Source organism: Rhopalosiphum maidis, chromosome 2 (genome assembly GCF_003676215.2).
Source record: "Rhopalosiphum maidis isolate BTI-1 chromosome 2, ASM367621v3, whole genome shotgun sequence".
Classification (NCBI taxonomy): Eukaryota; Metazoa; Arthropoda; class Insecta; order Hemiptera; family Aphididae; genus Rhopalosiphum; species Rhopalosiphum maidis.
Window position 1 is genome coordinate 92359541 of NC_040878.1, and position 25078 is coordinate 92384618.

Consider the following 25078-nt stretch of genomic DNA (forward strand, 5'->3'; position numbering starts at 1 on the left):
AAATATCGTAAATATATATCTTCATCATAAAAAATATACGTAAATATTTTTTATAAATAATAGCTATAAATTATAATATAATAAATGTATGTTACTAACAAATGTTAGAATGTAACATTCTTATATTATTAAATGATTTTACAATAGGTAAACTATACGGCATATTTATTACTGAATGTATTACATTCACTAAACTAAGATTAACGTATGTGACTTGCGTGAGTAATAGCTAAAATACATCATTAGATTTAAGGTGATGCTGAAAAAAAAATATCTAAATAAAATTTAACCAAAGTTCATAAACTAACATGTGAACATAAACAATAAAGCTAATTATCAAATAATCGATCGCAATTATTTATTATAAGTCGATCGTAATAATAGTTGGACTTGCAGCTCCAAGATAATTATTTTTTATGCGCGAGATTAAGTTTTTGAATTTTTAAATAAAAAAATAAATAAAATAATACCTACTTACGATTGAAAATAAATATTTTACAAAATATATATATATAAACTTATAATTTGTCAGGGAAATTATAGAAATTAAAATGTATATTTAAATATAACTGTGAAAATAATATACAATTTATAAACTAATCTTAAATAATAACATTTATTTTAATACATATTATATACTCATATATTTCTGAAACATGAAAAAATATTTTTATTTTTTTTCAATCAAGTATTTTAATTAATCTTTGAATATATCAAATTGTTTATATAATTTAAAATTATAAGACTAGAATATTAACAATGAAATAATACATTTAGTTACTGTTAGATTATTCGTGAACAATAATATAGCATGACTGCATGAGTGTACCCATATTAAGCACGTACCTATGTGTACGTCAATGAAGATGCGTACTGTGTAAATAATTACAAAAATAGTAAATGTATATATTTTTTTAGTAGGTGGGTATACTGGGTATAGAAAACATACAATAATAAACAGTATGAAATTTTAAAAAAATATGTCATTGACAAAAACTCTAAAACCAACTAGTATAGATTACCTATATACACCTACCTACGTATTTACCTAACTATGAGAGAATGTATTTAATAAACTGTATTACATTTAAAAAAAAATCTAATATCATGCTTGGTTTTTTTATGTCAAATATATAACGATGAATATTTTAAATATTGTGTAATATAAAGTTGTTCATAAATTAAATTGTTGATGAGAAGTTAAGATAAGTTAAATTATAATGAAAAACTAATATAATACAATCAAGCGATGAAACTTATTTTAGAGATTTTCTGTTAACGAATTGAATTTTAAATCATTAAAAATAATTATCACGTAATGTAAATTTTATAATGACTAATGATATTTGACCATACCTATATTGTCCCTCTGTAAATATTATACCCAAAACCACGTACATAATAGTGTCCATTAATAGAGGTTTCACTATAATGCACTATACGTTATACCTACATATATTTACTGAACATTTTAAACTGTAATACTAGGATTATAGTAAACTCATCTAAATAATTTGTTTTATTTATTTTTTAATTAAATTTGATGAACTTAGTGATTTTAATTTATATTATTTTATTTTAATATTGAAGTAACTTTTTAGAGTTAAATAGTATAATGATAACTTTGATCCGACTTAATAATTATGGTTAAATATAAATAATACTTTCGCAAATATGTAACATTACATAGTTATTTATAATTGTATGATAATTAAATGAATTATATTTTCACCCATAAATTATTTAAAAGAATTAATTGAAAATTATTTCCCAAATATTTTAAATAATTAACTTCTAAAATGGTGGTATTTAATGGTAAATTCAATACTTCAATACATGTAGTTCAACCTTACCTTCACTAAAGAATTGATCCACATGCATTGCATAGATATAAATTTATAATAAATGCAGTTAAAAAAATTGTAATAAATTGTAATTGAAAAATCATAATCATATATTATACATCTTTAATAATATACAAGAAATCTCGCTAAATTAATTTCCTGTAACGTTACAATAGTAATTTGTAAAATATCCAAATAAGGAATATCGTATACGCAAAGGGAAAATTATATCTATAACCTATAGTATTGAGAAAAGTAATCATTTATGTTATAAATAGTTTGCCTACTCAGTGACAACATCTCTTAACATAAACATTAAATTAAGCATTTCCCATTGTTAACACAATATCTGATGATTTCATAATCCAAAAACTTAATTATAATTAGTGTCGGTTTACAATATCGAATTTAACACTGATACCCTCCTAATACATTATAGAATCGCAATAGGATGTAATCTCGTAGAAGAAATAAATACAATAGATATTATATTTGTAGAAATTATGATTCTCCCCTTTAAACTAACGAAGTGATAGTTTTATCCGCGTGAAACTAAACTGAAAGACATTTCGTTAACGATAATCTATAACTAGTTGTCTAGATGTAAATCAACAATACGCCTTCATAGTCAGAGTAACAATACACAATTATTGCGGTAGAATATGATCGGGTCGCATGATAAGACACTTGTACATCATAATATCATATACTTGGTAAACGTTAGAGCCTATAGGTATTTTGCATTATTAAATGATATTGTTGAGTTATAAATTGCAATCGCTATTATAAGCCACATATATTTTGTAACTATGCATCGCAAATTTCGTACACTCATATATTTTGGGTTTTTTACCGGACACGTTTTAACATTTTTTTCAACAATTATTTGAAGTCCGTAATGTAAGGCCACACTATGCGTAAACAAATGTTTCCAATTAGCAATAACATGACTACCCCTTTTTAATGAAAATTCCGTTTAAATCATAACATAGTCGTCATTAGAATATATTTTAATTATATTGTCAAGGCAATAATAATTTCAGTGAAATTTGAATTCAAAGCCACAAAAACTAACTGAGATATTTATGTTTGTTAGTTGCTTACTAATAAATCAGTAATAAGCACAAACTATTTGAGTGAAAAAGAAATTATCTCTAAAAATAAATTTATATATAATAATTATCACAAGAAACTAAGCCGAATTAAACAATGTGTTTACTTCGAGATAAGTCAATTCGTATTTTTGGCTATAAATAAAATGGTTATAAAGTGAATACTACCCAAAATTATCAATAATTAACATTTTTAAATTAATTTCAATATTTTATTAATCTCCATAAAGACATTTTTTTTTATTTAAAATATAAAAATTAAATCCTCCAGTTTCATTAATAACATCATCCAATGTTCATCGTTAAGGACTATATTATATTATACATTTGAAAATAAAGAAAAATATTGAACTCATTGCGTGATACGAGTAAATCGCTGAGAACCAGTCACAACCGATGAATTAATATAATGCACGTTTAGCGTAAAACTATTGGATGTATTATTATTATTTATTATATCAAATTTATACAAAATCGCGTTGAATGTATTTTCTGCAGACTTGAAACACGATTCCACGCTAAATAACACACGACCGGATAGCGCGGGTACGCACATATGTGCGTGTGTAGGGAAAAAAAATTAGTCACGTCCTTCGACTTTTGCCACCTTATGAACGGAGACACATAATATAGAACACGACTTCGACACAACTGTCATGTGTACGGCATCGGATTCGAGGGACAAAAAAAAAAACAAAATAAGGAACAAAAGTTGGTCGAGGGTGTACGATATAATAAATCGCGACGGCAGTTATGGTACGTGGTGTATTGCAGATTTGGAAAATATCGTGTCTGATAAACGTGTGTCTAGTATAATACTATGTGTTATAAAGGCGCCTAACGTATATTTTACAGCTGCTCCGAAAGCAAAAAGTATAGTCGTATACAATAAATCTACTACGTGATGACACGCAGTACAGTATAATTATACCGTGATATAAATTCACTTTCCTCGCATCGAAATTATTGCTTACGACACAATATCTAGAGAACTGGTTACGGATTATTTAATAACTACAATAACATTATTATTTAAAAATTGAATAAGCAATTCCTTCTATTTTCAACATTTGCACAGCGCATTGCCTTTTACCAATTCCATTGTATTCGTCAACGTCATTTAATACGTTTTTAATTGTCAAACAGTATAGTGTCTAATTGACAACAATTAATAACTATTATAATGGTTTTTAATTATTTCGACAAGCATCCGTGTTCCGTATTTTTATACTCATTGCGGTCGACAAGTATAGACATATTAGTTTGTTTTGAATATTATTTTAATTTTAAATTTGATTAAAAATACATCACTATAAATGTTCTAATATCATTTTTAACATACAATATTATTATTTAACTTACAAATAATATAACCATATGCATTTTCATAAAAACCGGTTAGACTATTATAATAATTGTATTATATATATTTATTGCCGTCTAAATATTTATATTGTATATATTTAATACCATATACTGATAAATTAGATAAAATTTGTTGTTAAAGATTAATTTTTAATAGTTTGTGGCATTCGTTGATAAGTACTACTGAATTCACGTTTACAATATAATATTATGTTTGATAATATTTGTCCATGTGAGTTAAAAATCATTCAAGCATCAAGTTCAACTCAAATCGTTCAAGTGCACTCAGTATGTTTGGTAGTCAACTAAATAATCGATTAAAAAGTAGTATAACTTAACAATTTTTAAATATTAATAATATTAACATCTTTCAACTACGGTTTATCCAAGTCTATATATATATTTTTTTTGTAATATGTAATCTAAAAATTATGTTTATTTGTTATTTTATATATCCACAAACAAATTGGATATTTTATTTGTATACCAACACTTAGATTCGATAATTTATAAACATATATTACTTAAATAATATTCACAGAAACGTATCCATAAATTATTATCTGTACTGGTCTCCTAAGTGTAAAAAAACTTTTTCAAAAATATATATGATACACAAAATATATGTACACCACCAACCTACATAATAATACTGATTATGAAATCATGCCGAATTAGTCTAGTACCAATATTATTTCAAAAATATAAAGTATTTCCAAATTTCAATTATAATTATTTATGTGTAGATAATAATATAAGAACAGTTACTAAAATTAACTTTATTAGTACCAAATATGGAATTACAGTTAAAATTTTAAAAATATTTTAAAAAAAATAAGAGAATAAGATAACTCGTTTAAGTTTATATTTTAATCCATAAAATAATCATGCAATTTTGGTATGGTAAAAAAAATCTTTACTATTGTTTCACAATAAATTTTAACTATCGTTTTTATTGATGTCCATTGCAATTGGATGTGGTGGAAAAGTGAAATCTCATTGCTAGCGTAATAATAAGTACTAAGAAAGAAGGCAAGTGGGTTAGCGGTTGCATGCTTATTTCATGTGTTAATTACGCAAGTTTGTATAGATTATTATTATTATTATTTGCTTTTTCATTTTTTTATTTTTACTCCAACAGTATATTTTAACAACGTGGGATAAATATTTTTAAGCATTGAAAGTTGTTTGTATTTAAACTGTATCTTATAATCATAATCATATTATCTAATACACAAATTACATATTATTATGTTAATCGTATGAACTAAGTCGCTCTCGAGCACTGCACCATCATAGGTTATAAAGGACTAGATGAGGCAAACTTTAGGAACATAACTTTTTAATAATATTTTTGGCTTAATGTTTAAATCGATTGTTTTCTAAATTGTGATTCGCGTGTAGATATTTCAAAAACGTATTTAATATTATAATATTAACTTCATTATTTTTCTTCAACTCGCCGAGTACATATATAACGTTGATCAATAAAACTTATAAATATCTTCATAATGAACTTCTAATTTCCTTCTAATTACAGTAATTAATCATAACGATACTATGTTATTTAGATAATATGATGGACACTAATGATATTTCGTTAAAATAAATAAGTTTAGTCGTATATTTTACTTATCTAAAATCTGCAGTACAAGTTAGTTCGGTGAGCAAAAGACGATAAATTTAATTCAAGATAAAAGTACAAATTGCGATACACACAAAAAATGTGATAACTTATTCTGAGAACTTTTATGCGTTGGATATAAAGATGAAAAATCGTATATTAACCATATATTGAATCCGTGATGTTTTGTATTTTTTTTAAGTTTACCAATATTCATAATATGTACTTACGTTCCACAGTATAGTTCTTCGACTGTCGTCTGAATATCTTCGAAAATATTTTATCGATAACAAACGTGGGTATTACCGTCATTTTGACGCGATAATATTACGAACGATTGGTGTATGCGAAACGGAAATATATACTAAGTATACACTTCAGGTGATGTCTGTACTTATATTATAAGACTATGTATAATGTATATCGTATGTGCATAAAAATAAATAATAATTATTTGTATGCAACCATAAAACAATAACTTTTTAAAAATTAAAACTTTTTTTTAGCGTGTTCACGAGTGGCAGGATTAAGATTATATTCTAAGACACGTTTGAATGTGACTGAATAAAGCGGCCGGCGAGTGCACCAATTATTGGCCGAGAAGAGGACATGCCGCGTGCTTTTACCGACTGCGTGGAGGGGAACAACACGTTTAAAATATAATATATTATTATTATTATTATTATCACATAGTATCGTGTACCGTGTATTTTGTATGTCGCGTTGTATAACCGACGTTCCCGTGTACAATATGAACAATAATAATATAATAACAACAATAATAATAATAATAATAATGATAATAATATGTTCTACAATAAAAACACAGCCGTGCTTGCGGGCTTTCGATCCCTGGGCTCGTCGAGTCCTTGATGGCTGATCACGTTGGTGTGTATTGCTCTGGCGTGGCCCGTTTTTTGTAACAGAAACGGTTTTAAAAGTTACGTCCCACCCCGTGATAGTAATTTAATATTACAATACCTATTATACGTGCATCCCGGCGGGTACGACAATATTTTGACTCTGTCCCCGTAAAATGTAATTATGTCAAGAACTGAAAACCGTGTTAACTGTGTACGGTACACGTATTCGAAACTAATTTATACACGGCATTATGCCTGAACATTATGTTGTGTAATGAAGAAATAAGAATATCAGACTATAACAAACGGATAAAAATCATGATTTAAATAAAAAATGTTTACATCATCAAATACCCGTGACTTATTGTGTTATGATAGGTAGGTATGCGAAAGTGTCAAATGGTCCGAAACGTCAATATAGTTTATCTGAACCAAAAATAAATTATAAACTTTATCCGAGTTTAACGACTTTACGAAGAATAAGTTTAACTATAAATAACTGAAATTCGACATTTCTGTTACATATCATCTTTTTGAAAAAAAAACCAATGACGGCACATAAGAAAACTTTTAGCGTTATTAGTAATTTTTTATTTTTAAATAACAGACCTGTATATTAGATAAATTGATTTGCCTAATAATAGTATTCTCACAACAACTATATATCTTGTTATTTATTTGAAGGTAGATATCCCCATGCAATAATTTTTTATTAATTTATTTGTACAACTTTGAACGATGACGTTTAATAATTGTATAAAATTGGAAATGTTTATATAAATAATACAATTTAAGTTGTATTTAAATGATAAAATAATAAAGCCATATTTAAACTGTATTTTAATGATATATACTGTATAATTGCGCACCGTCATTGTTGTGATCTTTTTTTAGTGGCATAAAATATCTAAATTTTATCATAAAAGGTATAGAATATACATAATATTTTATTTAGTAATTAGTACTTTCTATAACATGTGTATGTACATCATACTAATATTTTTTCATTGTATACAATATTTTTCAAAATACATATCCATTAGTTACTTTTTTTTAAGTTTCATGATATGTAATTTAACATTTATTTCATATCAGAAACTTTGAGCGAGCGCCAAAATATTATTAATTAATGTTAAAATAATTATAATATATGATGTTAACATTAAAAATCACAGTTATATTATGTTAATTAAGTAATTTATAAATTATCAGGCTTCATATAATTACCTACTTACTATATTTAACCGTTTGAAAATTAAAGACTTTTTCCAACTATACTGTTTATTATAATTTATTTATCTATTTATTAATAATTAAAATTCCTCTTATTTAACTCTTTACCTAAAAATCAATTATTTTTAATTACATTAAAAATATTTAACTCTTTTTAAACTAAAATTAAATTAATAATAAAACACAAGCTTTATTTTAAAAAATGAGTCTACAATTTTTTAATTTAATGGCACTACAAACAAAGAAAAATAACCAACACATTTAAATAGATTTTCCTTGTATTTTTTATTAATTCTTGAAACTATAACTTTATAAAGTATTTTATATAAACATAATATTTTCAGAGTGTTTGATTGTGTAATACTGCAATTATTAGATATCTATTTTTTTTATGTATAATATTTTTCATAGTTATATAAACAATTTTTTTTGTTAATTTTAACACAGTATAATAATAATTCATCTACATATATTTTAAGGTTAAATAATTATTATCCACATAAATTATGATGAAACAACTTTGACTGTTGTAGAACTACTTATATTTTTTATAAATTTCTTATCAAATGTATTATTATTGAGATATAACCATATTATTAAAACGATATAATTTGTTCACTTGGATTTTAAATAATCAGATTTTTCTCAAGATATTAACATTTCACTGTAGCATCAAACTGAAAAAATCCAAACTAACTTATTGTAAGCTGAAGCAGCTTATGATTTTATGCGGTAAAGAAAGAATAAAAATATTTCTTCAATTTAAAATATATACAATATACCCGCATGATAAAACATTTGTAAAAAAAAATATTTAATCCCAACTTTTAATCGTTAAGTAAAATGGAGCTGTACTTTCTACAAAGTCAAAAATAATCGAAGTCAATGAGGTTAAGTATTTACATTCTTTTGATTTTAGTATAGTACCTATATATTTTCATATAGGCCAAAATGTGAGCATTGCCTGGCTTCAGCTAAAGATCGGAAAATGCTGCATACTATGCAAACGATTCGGATTTCAGAACACCCACAGGCGGCTATTTATTGGCACCGAGTCAGCCCGACGCCGTTCAAGTATCTATAAAACGCGTTATTATAATATCAAATAAATAATATTGCAAACGGCAGACCCATTTGGAGCATAAAATACTGTCCTTGGCCGGTTACATTTAATATATCCTTACAGAATCCGTAACCATATGAATATTATAAACCGTATAGACAAAGCTAATATTCAATACGTACACTCGAATGATTAACGTTTCCACGAGGCATGACTTTCAAATTTAAATTTATGTACATTGCACTATCTATACTGTATGTGATATTATAGGGCTCTAAATTCATGGGGCGTTTTTTTCCTTTAGTCATTAAACATGGATAATATTATATTATTATTATGATTCGATTAAAAGTTAACTAGGCTACCATAACTATTTTTTCCCCGAGCTGTCACATAATCAGCTTCTAATAAATTTTAAATGAAATATATTTTCGTAACATTCAATGCTAATGACCCATCATTAGTATTAAATTACACTGAAATTGAATGAGCTAGTTTATTCAAACAGATACTTAATATATTCCACTTTTGAAACTTTGCTAATTTTCTTTTAAAAAATAAGCGAATTCATAAGTATCAAAATCAATAATAATCACATAAATATATTTTTTTGACATATAAGTGTAATTATAATAGCATTATACCGATAGATAATATAGATTAAGAATTAAAAAGTATTTTTAAAGTAAATGTAGTTATTTATCGACTATATGGGTACATTATAGCTCTATATGAATGGATATTTATTTATTTACAAAAAAATACTATAAAACAATATTTAACTTAGAATAAAATAAAATATGAAATATTTGTACGAACGAATGATAACTATAATATATATTATACTTCATTCATTTTTTTATGGCATACAGAATCCTAATGAAATTACAACTTTGTATGAATACGTATAACATTTTTAAACTTCACCCCATTGTGTTAACTTTTTTTGAGTCGGGTCATTTTGTTTTTACTATAGATTAATATTATTAGCATTATCAAATCATGACATGTATTATTAATTTCGCTATCTCATCGAAATTATACAAATCACTTAAGCTGTCATTATTCGTTGAATTTCAAACTAAAATGTTTACGGTCAATAAGAAAATATTATAAATACACGTTCATATTGAAAATTGATAGTTTAATCCAATTTCCAAACCAGTCGTATTGTTACGAACATTAAACGAGCTAGCCATGCGGAAATGAAAAAAAAACGATTTGATGATAGCCTTGACGGTAGGTACATTGGATAACACATTGGGTCAGCAGTGCACCTTAAGTATTTTACCGATATTTGACTTCATTGTACGAAACATAAAAAAAAATATAGCTTAACTTTAACCTATACTTACTGTTAACCATATCAGTAAAGTGCTTCCAAGAAAACATAAATGGTTTTAGTTTTTCTAATTTATTAATATTTAGATAGAATTATATTGTCGGGCATTTGACTTGATGACGCCTTGACTAATATTTTTTTGAAATCAGCTGTCCGGATTTTAGCCTCTCCAATAATTACAGACTATCGTAATCATGACAATCATAAAATATTTTGTCACACGTGGAGTGTGTGAAAATGGGTACTGAAGAACACTGGACACCCGCAGCGTGAAAGTTGTACTGAATTTCTTCTATTCGTTAACAGTTTTAAATGAAGAAAAAATAATATTTACTAAAACCAATTACATAATATGTTACGCTTGTACATTGTATTGACGTATGAGATGAATTTTGAAGAAAAAAATTGGATTTCGAAAATGTACTTGCAATTGTACTTGTAAAACGTCTTTATTTTGAAATAATTTTTTATCAAATTAATATTTATTTGATATTATCTCAATAATTTAAACGATTATTTAATTATGTAATCAATATGTAATTTTTGACAACAAAATATGAATAATTTTTAAATCACACAAACGAATGATTATGAAAATATTGCTACTCAACGAGTCTCTATAGAATAATGTGTATGCAGTAGGTAAGATCCCAATATAAATAATATATTAGATACTAAAACTATGATCGTTTACTAATGAAATTATATTGACAATATGACATAAACTTAATTGAAATAAACTATAGAATAGCATGTGTTTAATAAGATTAATACAAAATTATTTTACACACGAGTAGTTGCGTTAAACATACTAGGTAGTTTAGTAATTAATATTTTTTATTGCAAATTTATAATTATAAAAGAGAATTATATAATTACAATCTAATGGACAATAGTTAATAGACGTGTTATATTTGTACAGTTCGAGTGTTATAATTAAACACGTCATACAATTTTCCATAAACCTTAATCCCACATGTCTTTCTTAGATTGCTGTAATAGATGCTTTGTCTTACCACGTGCTAACCACGGAGCGTAACATAGCTCAGATCTCCCAACGAGATAAGTTAACGAGAAAGGTCGAAAACAAATTACCCTCAAATTAAACCCTGTCCAATAGTTTTCCTTTTAACAAATAATCTAATTACTGTATTTTCAACTGATTAAGATCGATTTTTTTCTACAAAATAATCCACATTCTCTTAAGCTATATAATATCATCCTTAATTAAATTACTTTGTTAGTTAGACACATTATCAGTAAAAGCATATTTTTGTTGATCTAAAACTATAATCAGTTATATAATTATTAATTATACAAAAAAAAAAAAATTAACAATAAATAATAAATATACACCGTGACAATAGATAGTAGAAAATTTTTATATCGTTTAAAATGTATTAGTATTATAATATCATTAGAAATTTTAAAGTAAATTTCGCATAAAAAAAAAATAACTTTAATTTTAATTTTTATAATTTAAAATGCATACGGTCTGTGAACATAAATAAATTTATATAAATAATAAGCAAAAATTATATTTATATGGTAAAATAAGTTAAAATAAATTGAATTAATTAGCTACATTTCAAAAAGACTAAATACTTAAAATAAAAATAACCAGTAATGGGACTTTGTATGAATAATTTTAACTTTTAGATTTTTACGGGTAATGATAACAATATTTAAGTCGAAAAAGCTTACACGAAATAAAAAATATAAGATGCCTAAAATTCAAAATGTTGAATATTCATTTTTTGAAGTGAACTTATTCACATAAATATTTAGTACTTATATTGTACGAGTAAATACCTATACTTTTTATAAATATGTATTACAGCTTGTCTATCTTTTTGTCGCCCACCGTAAACAAATACTGACCATCAGGGCCAAAGATCGGTCATTGTTTTGACACAGCAATTATAATAATATGTTAAGGACTTTTCGATCCTATACCCTATTACAGAACCTAAGCGCTTTTGGGTTTATATGGATTGACAGGCTGTTTTATAATTTATGGTTTTCTATTCTTTTATATGATCAGTTGTGTCTGCGCTTGATTGCCAGCAGGTCACGGATAAATGTGTCCCAGACTCAGTCTGAAAATGGTGTTAGACACCTCGATTTTTCTCACCTAAGTACTCAGGTGTTAGAAGTATATCTACTTGATGAAACCAAGGTTTTAAATCACTAAACAAACGCCTGTGGCTAATCAATAACGTTTCAATGCATTTTTAAGCATCGACACAAGGATCTTATTATTAGTTTAATCATTAAACACACCATTATTTAAATTATCAAACAATATTTGTATAGGTTGTGTATGTGTATGTATATATTTGATAGAATTTATCTGAAATTAATATCAATATGGAATACATGTATTTTATATACTTTTTGTTTTTTGTTTTTTATAATAGTTGTTTTTATAGAACATAAAAAACTATCAATTGAATATCATTATTAAAATCTATATTAATACATTTGTAATGAAATCCAATAAATGCATATTCAATATTTTTAATCCCGCGTTTTTTTTTATCTTGTCATTAGTTTTTAGAAATTCACTCTAATTGCTGTACATTTGATTATTTTCATATACCTATTTACATTATATTGTAATCAAAATAATAAATTTAATACTCATAATTGATATAAAACGTATATTTTCATAGTAATTAATTGTATACAAAAAAAATTGAATGTACATAACTCTTATTTTAGTTTTTATTCAAATACTTTCCGATCATAAACAATGCAAGTTATAATATACAAAGTAAAAATTTTACTCGGCCAGTACTCGGTACCCGGTTTATAACAAACTATCTACCCGGAACATCTCTAAATTACAAACTACATTTCTATCTACATGGCTTAATAATTGTATGTACTTGAATGCAAATACATAAAACTATAAATTATCATATTTTTCAAAATATATTTTTATCACTGAACTATTTTTCAATATAACAGTTATTCAAATTTTAAAGTAAATTAAAAATAAGAAAATAAATCCTATCCCCAAAATTATTTACTTATATTATGGTTTTATAAAAATACAAATAATCAATTTTAATACGTTTGTATTGAATATAAATATGTCATTAGAGCTTATATGAACTACAGACGAATCGCAGGGGGGCTAATCGACAACATTTCCGGCGTACTAAAAGTTAACCCCCTATGGTTACAATGCCAAAAATGTTGGAAAAAAATAAGCCATTCAAAAGTTCCGGTGAAGTGGTGTTTCCAAACAGGACACCTGTAGTGATAAAATCATTGAAAAAATCCCTTAACCCACAATTATTTTGTTAAACTTTCTCTCAGTTAAACAGCCGAACACAATTTTCATTATTTTAGCATCACTATTTTCTCTTGTATACACATAAATGCTATACACCTATAGATACACACACATACACAACATACATTTAAATTACCTAATAAAAAATATAAAGTAGTTTTACCTACTGTTATAAAATATATCATATTGCATCATAAAAAATATTTTTAGTACAAATTAATTTGGTATTATGATTACTGCGTATAAAAGAAAAAAAAACATACATTTCTGGGAGCATAAAAATTGAATATTATTACACGATTGAATCTTTTAAATATTCAATTATTTCATTTATCAAACGATTTAATACTAATTAAATTATGTACGTTATATAATATATGTATATCTCACCGATTGCCGAGAGACAATGTAATTTACGTTGTGATATTATACCGAGGCGTATATACACAAATTAATTTATAATTTTGGGATTAGTGACCTTGAAACCAGTGAAACTGTACATTGTATAAAAATAAAATATGATAAATTAGTATTTATTTTTAAACAAAATGATTTATCCATGCTAATATTTAAATGTATCAAAACCATTAACTGTCAGTAATTTGTATATTTTTTTTACTCATATAGTTATATATATATATTTAAATATTAATAAACATATTCTTTATTACCGGGGCAATTTATTAATGTTAAATAAACCTATAAATAATGATAATGAGAAATAATATATTGATATTCGTTTAGTGGCAATTTTATAAAAGAAATAACTTCTTTGTTTCGATAAATTAATAATAGAATATATTTTTTAAACTATTTTAGACGTACTTTTGTTTATAAATTATAATAATATGCTATGATAAATATTATATTGACCATCAAGCAGAGATCTAGTTTAATTTAATTCACAAACTATCTAGATAAATAGCTATAAAATATCTACTATATAATTTATATATAAAAAAAAAGTATATTGGTTATTTCGTGGTGAGACCTATTATTATACCACCTACTGTAGATAATAAACCATAAAATGTTTTGTGATTGATAAAAAAAAATAGTGCGATTGATATAGACTATCGTATAGTGTTTTGACATAATATCATATTGTCAACCTAATATTTCTGTATAGTGACTTAGTTTTTCCATAGTCATATACTCATATGGCGTTATTGGAAATGATGTACCTATAGTGCAGTGTCAGTGATAGAAAGTGGAGATTTATTATCCGGTCCTGGGTTGTTTAACAAATGGAACCATTACAATAAATAAACGCATTTATATGTGTAGTGCCCGCGTGGGTATAAGCCGCGAATGATAATAAATTAATTAAATTAAATCCAGTCAAATCTGGAAACAAATTAGCTAATTACATATACTCGTAGTTTCCCATTTTGATGCGTGTGTCTTTTACAATGACCAACAAGCCTAATGCACATGAATATCTGTTTATTCTTGTTGTGACCGAATAACCTTTCAATCATTCTTGACGTTTTCCGTTTTATTCCAGATAAAGATAAATAGTTATATCATAATTATTATAAATCACTATTATTCACCTCCACGATTCATCAGACTTGATATTCTGATTTTCAATTTTAGTTTTTTTTTAATATGTTTTTACAAAAACATATTCAAAAACAAAATAAAAGACACACCAGTAAATCTTTCTAGTTTGATAGTTAACCAAATTTTAATACAACAATGTTTGAATTTGTTAATTGATTAAATGTATTTAACATTTTCGTACTCACTATAGAGAATAAAACTGTGTTTAATGCACTTGTATTGCCTAACTATATATTATTTTCATGATCGAATAAAAATATATGATAATATCTAAAAAGGAAATGAACCACAGATGTTTTGAACATAATTTATTTATTTTTGGACACTTTTCCCCTTTCAATCGTTTTTTTTTTCTTTCTGTGTAATTGACAAATCGTAACGGAATACTGCGAAAACACGGATCGAAGGCCTAGTGACACTTCAATGTACATCGACGCTCATTCGTTCACGGTTATAACAGTCGGAACCTTTCACCGGCTGTATCCATTAATGGATTCTCCGAGCAAATATGTTCGCCGCCCGCGCACGATCAATCATAATATAATAATAACATAATACTGTATTCTAGTACCCACGGTAATAAATGTGATCGAAATATTATATATAGGTAACGAAAAAAATCTAACAATATTATCAGCGGGTAATATACGCGGTTTGTCCATCGGCTGTGCCAGATTTAAAAACCAGATGGCCGCTTCGGGTATTTTCATGCCGTCGTCACAATATAGTAAAATGAACGTTCGAGGACATTACATTCTTAATCCAATTACGCTGCATACGTACAATGTACCGTATTGTCCGATGAGGATGCATAACAAATGTATTCTAGACACAAGAATTCGTCGATACGGAAGTTGAAAGTGACAGTGCGAACCTCTGGGCGAAGATATAACCGATCTTTTTTTTTATAGGCTACATATTCCTATACTTGCCCATATTATTATTGTATATGTATTAAAAATAACATTATAACAACACAAGTAATAATAAATGGACATGTCGTGTTGTTTTTATGAACAATCTAATAATCGTTACGAAGGACATTATTTACACCGAAAGTACATAATTTTTTTTTTTTACTCAATAACCGTGATGCATGTTCCAGAGAAAGACATTATCTATTATGGTGTATTCATAAATTAATCATATTATTATATGTATGTACTTAAAGTCAATAACAATTGAAATAGGTTCCACGAGTTTATTCGACGTTATAGTATATACAACAAGCACTAAAAAGTTGCTTGTCTTTTAATTATTACTAAGACCAGAGGCGACAAAATATTCTAAAGCATAATTAATATCCTTCACTACACTTCCGCGACGTTAATATAGATGGAAATGGGCCCAGTTAAGTTAGTTCTAAGAATCTAAACCTCCAAACAATGTCTATGATCCTTGGCTTTGATGGGTAGGAATATTGTGGCTGAACCTCCCTTAGACTTAATGGCAGAGTTTTCAAGTAGACTATACCAATCCCTACCCTAAGTACCCTCTTTCATTTATAGAAATGCGCACGAACGGTCCAATACGAAGGGTATATGCTACATCTAGGCTCTTCGTTATTAAACCCCAAAAACTTTAGAAAATTCAATAGTGCAATTTTCATAATTACTGCATGCATATAAGTTCCAATATTGAAATAAAGAAATATAATTTAAAAGTCTACTAACATATTATAAATTAATAAACCTCAAATAAAAAAAAATTAGGCAAGTACCTACATAATTTATATCTTTTTTATGTAACATGCTCCCGTGTGCAAAATCATACACATTGTTGGTGCCGGAAACTGGTGATGTATAATTATTTAAATTCTTTGTTGTCATTTTTTGTAAAGTACGTTATTTCCTCATACACGATTACAGACAATGTTCTCTCGAGCATATCACAAAAATAAATATACGCATATTTTGTACTTATAATTTTACATTCTACATGACATTTAGTAAAAATAATATATTTTAAAACAATTAGTTAATGACGAAAAAAAGCTAATTTAGAATATGAACTTCTCTTTTATATTAATATCAGGCCATTTAAATAAATCAGTATACATTTAAGTAAATAAATCCCATACATTTTGAAAAAAAAAATGTTTTATGCATAAAACAATTTTAAATTATATGTTTAAAAAAACATTGAAATACATACACTTGGTCTTTATTCGTCTTGATTAACTTCTACTGAGTGATTCTATTAACAGTTAACAACCATTATCTCGGAATGTATTAAAGTTTTCAAAAATATATTTTTACGTAATTGAAGTGATTACAAAACAATATTTATGTAAAAAGTTAAATTATTTACTTTTTTTATCGTTATCATTTTAAACATTTTCACTTTGGTTAATGACTACATGAAATTTCAATTTTACATTCCAAAGCAGAATATTTTTCTGTAGATTTCAAACAAATACTTAATATGTTGTTACTATTTTAAGTTTAGATAAACAGAGTAGTTGACAAACATTTTTTGGGATAACTTTTATAACACAACTCCTCTATTTTAAACTTTAAATACTAATAAATTATAAAATATGAACACATATTTTTAATTCCATATGTTAGATCAGAATATTTATCTGAGAATTTAAATTTATAAAAATAAAATTTCGAACGGGAAATTAATTAGTTATGTCTCATATCCAATTAACCACTTGTTGGTATTTAATTATTTTAAATATTATTTAAAATATTCTGTCCGATATTTTTAATTAAAAATATATTCTGCTGTTATTCAAAAAATTAAAACTTAAACAACTTTAAGTATATAACGTTAAAAATAGTTTCTAAAATCTACATAAAATAGCTTTTTTCCAGTAATAATTTCAAATAATGTAAATAAAATATTTTTAACAACTTTAATAATTTTAACGATATATATATATATATATATATATATATATATAAGGTACTGTTAACAGAATCATCTTGTAATCTGTATAAATTTTATGTATTTTTAATAAATCACCTGGAAATTTTTCTTTTCTTTTCGTACATGTATTACTAAATACTAACTTATCCTTCGCTCTGCTGTAAAAACAATTATTTTATTTTATTTTATTCTAATACCAACATATTCTAACCTAATCATTATAATCTAACTTTTTAGAATTAATTTAAAAATGTATTTCTATTGTTCATGACATTTCCCTGTTATATCAATCATATTATTAATACTTCATTACAATTAATTTATTCGTGGTAAAAGTTATTTTAAGTATTTTTAATTAAAGTTTAATTTAGCCTAAAAACTTAGATTTCATTATAGTTGCTTGTCACCAAACGATACAAAACTTTTTAACAAAAGTTTCAAGATATGTTATTATTTTAAGGACTTAAAAATTAATATTATAACTGTAGTTCACAATTTATAACCTAGCCTATAACTTACTTATTTAATTGTTATTACAAATTGTATTCACCAAATAAAACTGTACAAATTATGAAAAGTTTACTTAGTGCCTGCCATATTACCACCTTAATAGATATTTGATGGGTATTATACAAATATCTGCTAGTATATACACTAAACAATAAATGTCTTAATTTCTATTAGTATAGAAGCATAAGGCATATAATTAAATTTTATTATTTTAAGATATTGCAAATAGTCAAAAAAAAGTTCTTTCATAAATGGAAGTTATCTATATGTGTGTTATGTGTATATATATATTAATATCTAGTACAAAGTTTTTATAATATAAATATGACCTTAATCCATAATACTAATTGTATGTTACTGATAATGAATATATTAAGAAAAAAGAGAATGTCATTTATAACACTAGTATTTTTCTTACACTTCACAAAAATAGTTCAACTAATTATATAACCTCTTTAAAATACATATTTAAAAGTATATTTCATTCTATTTGAAATCAAATTTAAAAAAAATTATTAAATCAACCTAATAAAACAAAATGTATGTGGGTACCTTATTCATTCAACGTTCATAAACTTAAATAATAATAAATATTAGACGATTATATTTTTAATTACCTTCCATTAAGATAAATTATATATAATTTATTGTCAGTTATTATATTTTCTACATGATTATAGTAATTTAATTAATATGTTATTAATTATACATACATAATATTATTGTAATCACCCAATGATAATAATAGTAAAAAAAAATGTTCTATATCACAATATTATTATCATAATATAGTATTCCATATTTTGTCAGATTAAGACTTACCTATTTTAATATTTCAAACAATTTTGTAGTAAACTATAGCCTATAGATAATAGTTAAGGAATAATATTCCAAGGTATTGAGAATTGCGTCGTAATTGAGCCAAAAATATTTTATTCGTAAATTAATGATAAGTACGTAAATTACTAATAATATTAACGGGCAATGTAAAATTATTGTCATAAAAGAAAAAGCTTCTATTAACGTATAGTGATGTAAAGAAAAACAAACCGGAACCAAGACCTATTCAGTATTAATATCTCGATTTCGGTTAAATTACATAGAATATAGATGTTATACAAGCACGCAATTAACACAACCATTAACGTCACGACGGTAATTGATATTTATAAACGGATGATAGAATTTAACTGGTAGAATATCGAATATACCGTCAGTGTACACATGTGCAGACTGATAGAAGTACTAAAATCAAGCAAACCAATATGATAATTAAATCTATCTTCATACAAATTGTAAGTATATTTTAATCAAAATCGATACTCTAAAATAAAAATATATTTTTTTGTAGTAGCATACTTATAAGTTTATTAGCGCTATAGGTAGTTAAATTTTTCTAATTACTATATTATTATTATTTATAAACATGAATTATCTAAAGCGTGTTATATTTTATTTCGATTATTGTTGTTTGAAAACTAAAAAACTAAATAACAATAAATATCTTCTTTTACGCTTTTTTTATTTATATATACGTATTAAACGAAATTGCTCACAAAGTTCTAAATAAATAAGTTTTTTATTTGCATGAAATGCCAACACTTTTTCTCCTGAAACGGCTGAAACTCAATTATCGGCTATTCATTTTTGAATTCTAATGTTTCCTCAAAAACATTTAAATACATAAAGTAGGAAATTACTTTTTTATTCGACTATTCATTATTTTACTGAGAAAACACCATATTCAAATCCATAAACGGGCACTAATCATAAATAGGTACAAAAAAAATGTTTAACGTGAATATATATATACACACTGCGAGGTAATATTTTTTATACCCACCATTTAAAAATAAACAGATCTAACTAACTATGGTGTCTGGGTATATATGTTATAAATTTACGACTGTTTGTTAGACGTATTTTTAATAATGATAACTAAATATGAAATATATGAACTGATAAAGTTCTGAGTCTCTCTAAGTACGAATCAAACCGACATTTATACAGTTTAATACAACACGAACATGCTTGTATTTAATTAAAACGCGGACGAAACAGAAATAAATTCCACTGACATTCAGTGATTTTCACGAGTGTTTTCATGTAATATAGTTTACTCCTCGATCGAATACTATTTCCTAATCCTAATATATACTACGTTTATATTCATATAAATAAAGCATCGGTGTAATATGTGAAGAGATGCAGTTTGGTTGTGAGCTTAGCTTCGTCAAAAGTTGTAGAATCTATATGAAATTGTCAAGTAGTTTAACCACCCACTAGAATACGATATATAATAAAAGCGTTTGTAGATGTAGATGTCCTACTTCTCGCACTCTTTTTCTAAGTTTTAAGTTTTCCTTAAAATGTCATCTATGATGGTGTTGTATGGGCGTGCACAAACACCATTCCTATTCCATTTATGGTAAACTTAAAATAATATTGAAAATTTAGTATTTGGCTAGGTAAAAACAACGATATGATTTCATTTTATTATCTGACATTGGGGTGAGTTTTAGATTCACAAGCCTTACTAAATTTGTACCATACGACGACCGCTCGGCACTCTCGAATTAATACATTGTATGGTAAAAATGTATAGCTGATCGATTTGAACATATTATTATATTTTAAGGAGTAATACCTCTTCAATGTATAAAAACTGTGCGATTGTATATTATATTATATATTAAATTATACATTTTTTATTTAATTTCACGTACAGATGTTTTGGTGGTCGCTATCGACAATGGTCGGCTGTATCCCGGTGGAGGAACCAAGTGAACGACGGATAACTATAGACAGCGTTCCGCTCCCTGACATTCCAATGGCCAGCGAAGAGAGCGTTCACATGCTAACGGCCGTCCGATTCCCACCACCAGCGCTGTTCTTCGCAAATCCTGACAAGAAATGGTCACTGGACGATTTCGAAAAATCTGATCAGGCCACCACATACTCGGTCACTGACGATATGTCAGAAACGCAGGACCAACAAGACTCATACCCACAACAGGACCTAGCCACCACCCTCGAACCAGAAACGCAAACAGAAGTCGAGACGACCACCATAGGGGCCGCAGTCGGCGAATTAGTAAATAGACTACAACAAACGGCCAGTGACGGACACGTGGAAAGTTTGCGGCCGACTGGTGACGGACATGCGGAAAGTCATCAGCCTATCGGTGACGGACTCGTGGAAAGTTTGCGGCCGACTGGTGACGGACATGCGGAAAGTCATCAGCATACCAGTGACGGACTCGTGGAAAGTTTGCGTCCGACTGGTGACGGACATACAGAAAGTCATCAGCCTACCGGTGATAAACTCGTGGAAAGTCTGCAACCCGCCCGCGACCGACTATCGAGCAGTCGGCCGACCACCGTTGATCGACTCATCGTCACGTCAAAACAGCAACAGCTACCGGTGCATAATGCGAAACAACGGCCGGCAGACCGTTGGTCGGAAAAGCGATGGACGACCTCCCGAGACCGATTACGACGCCCTGTCGCATCAGAAAACGACCGATCGCCAATCCGGACCATCGTTTTAACCAGCCGACCGCTTCCGGTGCCCGGCGCCGATGTCCGATTTCCCGACGTCGAGTACGCGGTGGCTCGTCTTGGCGAGCGGAAGAACTTGCATGATTTCCACCGACAATAGTACACATACAGTAATAATATTAAATTTGCAAACCCGATTACCACACAATCGTATTGTAAAGAGCTAACCACAGACTTTGCTGCAGGCCGACTTGAGTTACGCGTTACTGCAATAATATTGTGCAGTGAGTTGGTAATTCGATGTATGTTTATTGTTTTTAAATTAATAATAATAATAATAATAATAACCACCACGATGTCCATATCGTTACGATGATATGACAATTTATTGTTAATTAGTAATCATTATAATCATTATAATATATAATATATTATACAATATAACCTATTAGAAATAAAATAAGTAAAATAAAATACTTTATTATATAACTTAATTTGTTTTTTTCACTGATACTTTGATTTGTGGTTAGGCATAAATTGATACACTCAGAATACCTATTTGTACGTGTGTACCTATACACACAATTCAGAAATCAATAACCGTTCCAAAATTCTAAAAAAAATATATTTTATGTTTTTGCATTTACCATCAAAACAATATATTTTAATAGTTAATAAAGTTTAGTAAACATTGACATGAATAATTATAATTAATCAATTAAAATAGATTTTTAGATATTATGATCTATATTCATTTTTTGAAATGTATTTGTAAAGAATTCATTTACAATTAAAAAAAAAAGTTTACTGTGATGTATTATAATTATTAAGAAAAATAAAAATTATAGAATTATAATATTTTACTTAAAATCCCCATTTATTACATTATCTTTTTTATAAAAATATTAATGTTACTATTCAGTAAAAAATAATCCTTATTGTTCGATGATAAAATAAACACACTAAAATAACAAAAAATCAAGATTCTTATAATACATAAATAATTTGCACAATTTAAATACTAAAATCTTAAATAATTAACAATTCAATGCCTAAAACTTCATAAGTCTAGATAGAGTCTATAATATCTATATAAATTAACAACTAATCGAATTAAATTTTATTAGATCAATAATATTGCAATAATAGTTACTTAAACATTTCATACGCTTTTGACTTTAGGATTATTGATGCTCATTTCGGCTCTAGTTCAATTACTGACTCTTTATAATGTTACTCGTTGCTAATAATTTTAATATAAATTGATTATTACTTAAGAATTTAATTTCATACAAATGTAAATTTTTCTATGTATTATTATATAATATTATATTTAGAACAATAATAGCCTTCAAATAAAACACGTTCAATACATATTGCAATCCTATATATAAATTGCCTATTCTGTCCCCGTGAATATACGTACATTCGAATTTATCATTAATAACCTTAACATAATATTTTTATATCGTTACTGATTTCAATACTATATAATGCAATATTGTATTATATTGAAATATAAATATTTTCGAATATATTTTTAATTTATAAATACTAATCTATTTTATCGATGAAATCATAAAAAGTGCTACCTACTTAATATATTTATGCATATAATTATGTCCATGCAATTTATTATTACCATCTGTTCTTACCACTTATAATATTCTCATAGAAAAAAAAATAATTAATTTAATATTACAATAAAGATTTGAACTTATAAAAATATCATTGTATAAAAAAATTATTGTTTACAAGCTTTTAGCAATCAATATTATATTTTAATTAATATTATCATAACATTACTTAGAAATGATTTTATATTTTTTTTTAAACTACAAAATTTAAATAACGGATTATCTGTATCTCGATTATGTATCATAACTTTTGATTGTCAACATTATGGAAACAATTTTTTAACATTATTTGTCACATTTTTATGTGTTCTTATTTAAAATATTTTGTTTACGACTGAATACTATTTCTACTAATACAATGAGTCATACACTATATTTATTAATACAGAAACACGAGTATTTGTCAAGAAATACGCTTCTGTTATAAAAAAAAAAACGATAAATCAAAAAAATATATATATATAGTCCGGTTCAATTTTGAGTGATAGATTGAAATTAATTCTGAAACTCCTTGGCGATGATGGTCGGCACTCATTATCACGTATGTCATTGCAAAACGACATAATATGCGTATGATTTATTGGAATTATCACATTCCTGGATATTAATTATTATTATTATTTAATCGCATAACTCGTATTTTCGAATTCCCCACTGGCTGGTCGTCAATTATTAGACATCGCGGACGTGGGAATCAGAATAATTTCGACGAAAATCTAACGAGAGAATGGCTTTCATTACCAGCCCACTCTAAATCGAAAACAGACATAAACCGTATAATATCAATTAAGAGACCCTTCAGCTATTATAATACAACCAACGACTCGGTCGTGTCCCTGTAAAAAAATAATAATAATAAACTCCATCGTCATAGATGATAAGGGTAGATAACGTCTGTCCCCCATTACCACTTACCAGTCATTGTCATAATACTGTCGGAAAAAAAATTAACTTTTTCTAAAGCCAACTATTGCCGAAATTGACGATAACAGATCCTGTCAAAAATGTCAACAGTGAGATTTTTTTTCACTTCAATATTAACGCATAAATGAAAAACACGACCAAGCGATTCAAAAGTGTAAATTTCGCTTTTAATTTAACACGGCCCGGTGTTGCAAAACTTTAACCATAAATCTAATTTTCAACGAACGGCATTACCAGCCTAAACGCTAACGACCGACAAAAATCAACTATTGCTATAGAATTCTCATAATAGGTTAGTATACAATTAACAAAA

General features: G+C 26.6%; 1 protein-coding gene across 1 annotated transcript in view; it reads left to right on the forward strand.

Moving 5' to 3' along the window:
• The window catches only part of LOC113552546 (nipped-B-like protein), a 30913-nt gene extending 8382 nt beyond the window's left edge, over window positions 1–22531 (forward strand). Inside the window, exons 2-3 of the mRNA XM_026955408.1 lie at window positions 19901–19998; window positions 21432–22531. Of these exons, the coding sequence (XP_026811209.1) occupies window positions 19901–19998; window positions 21432–22364 (1031 nt within the window). The 3' untranslated portion in view covers window positions 22365–22531. The remainder of the gene's footprint in view (window positions 1–19900; window positions 19999–21431) is intronic.
• The last annotated feature ends 2547 nt before the right edge of the window (window positions 22532–25078 follow it).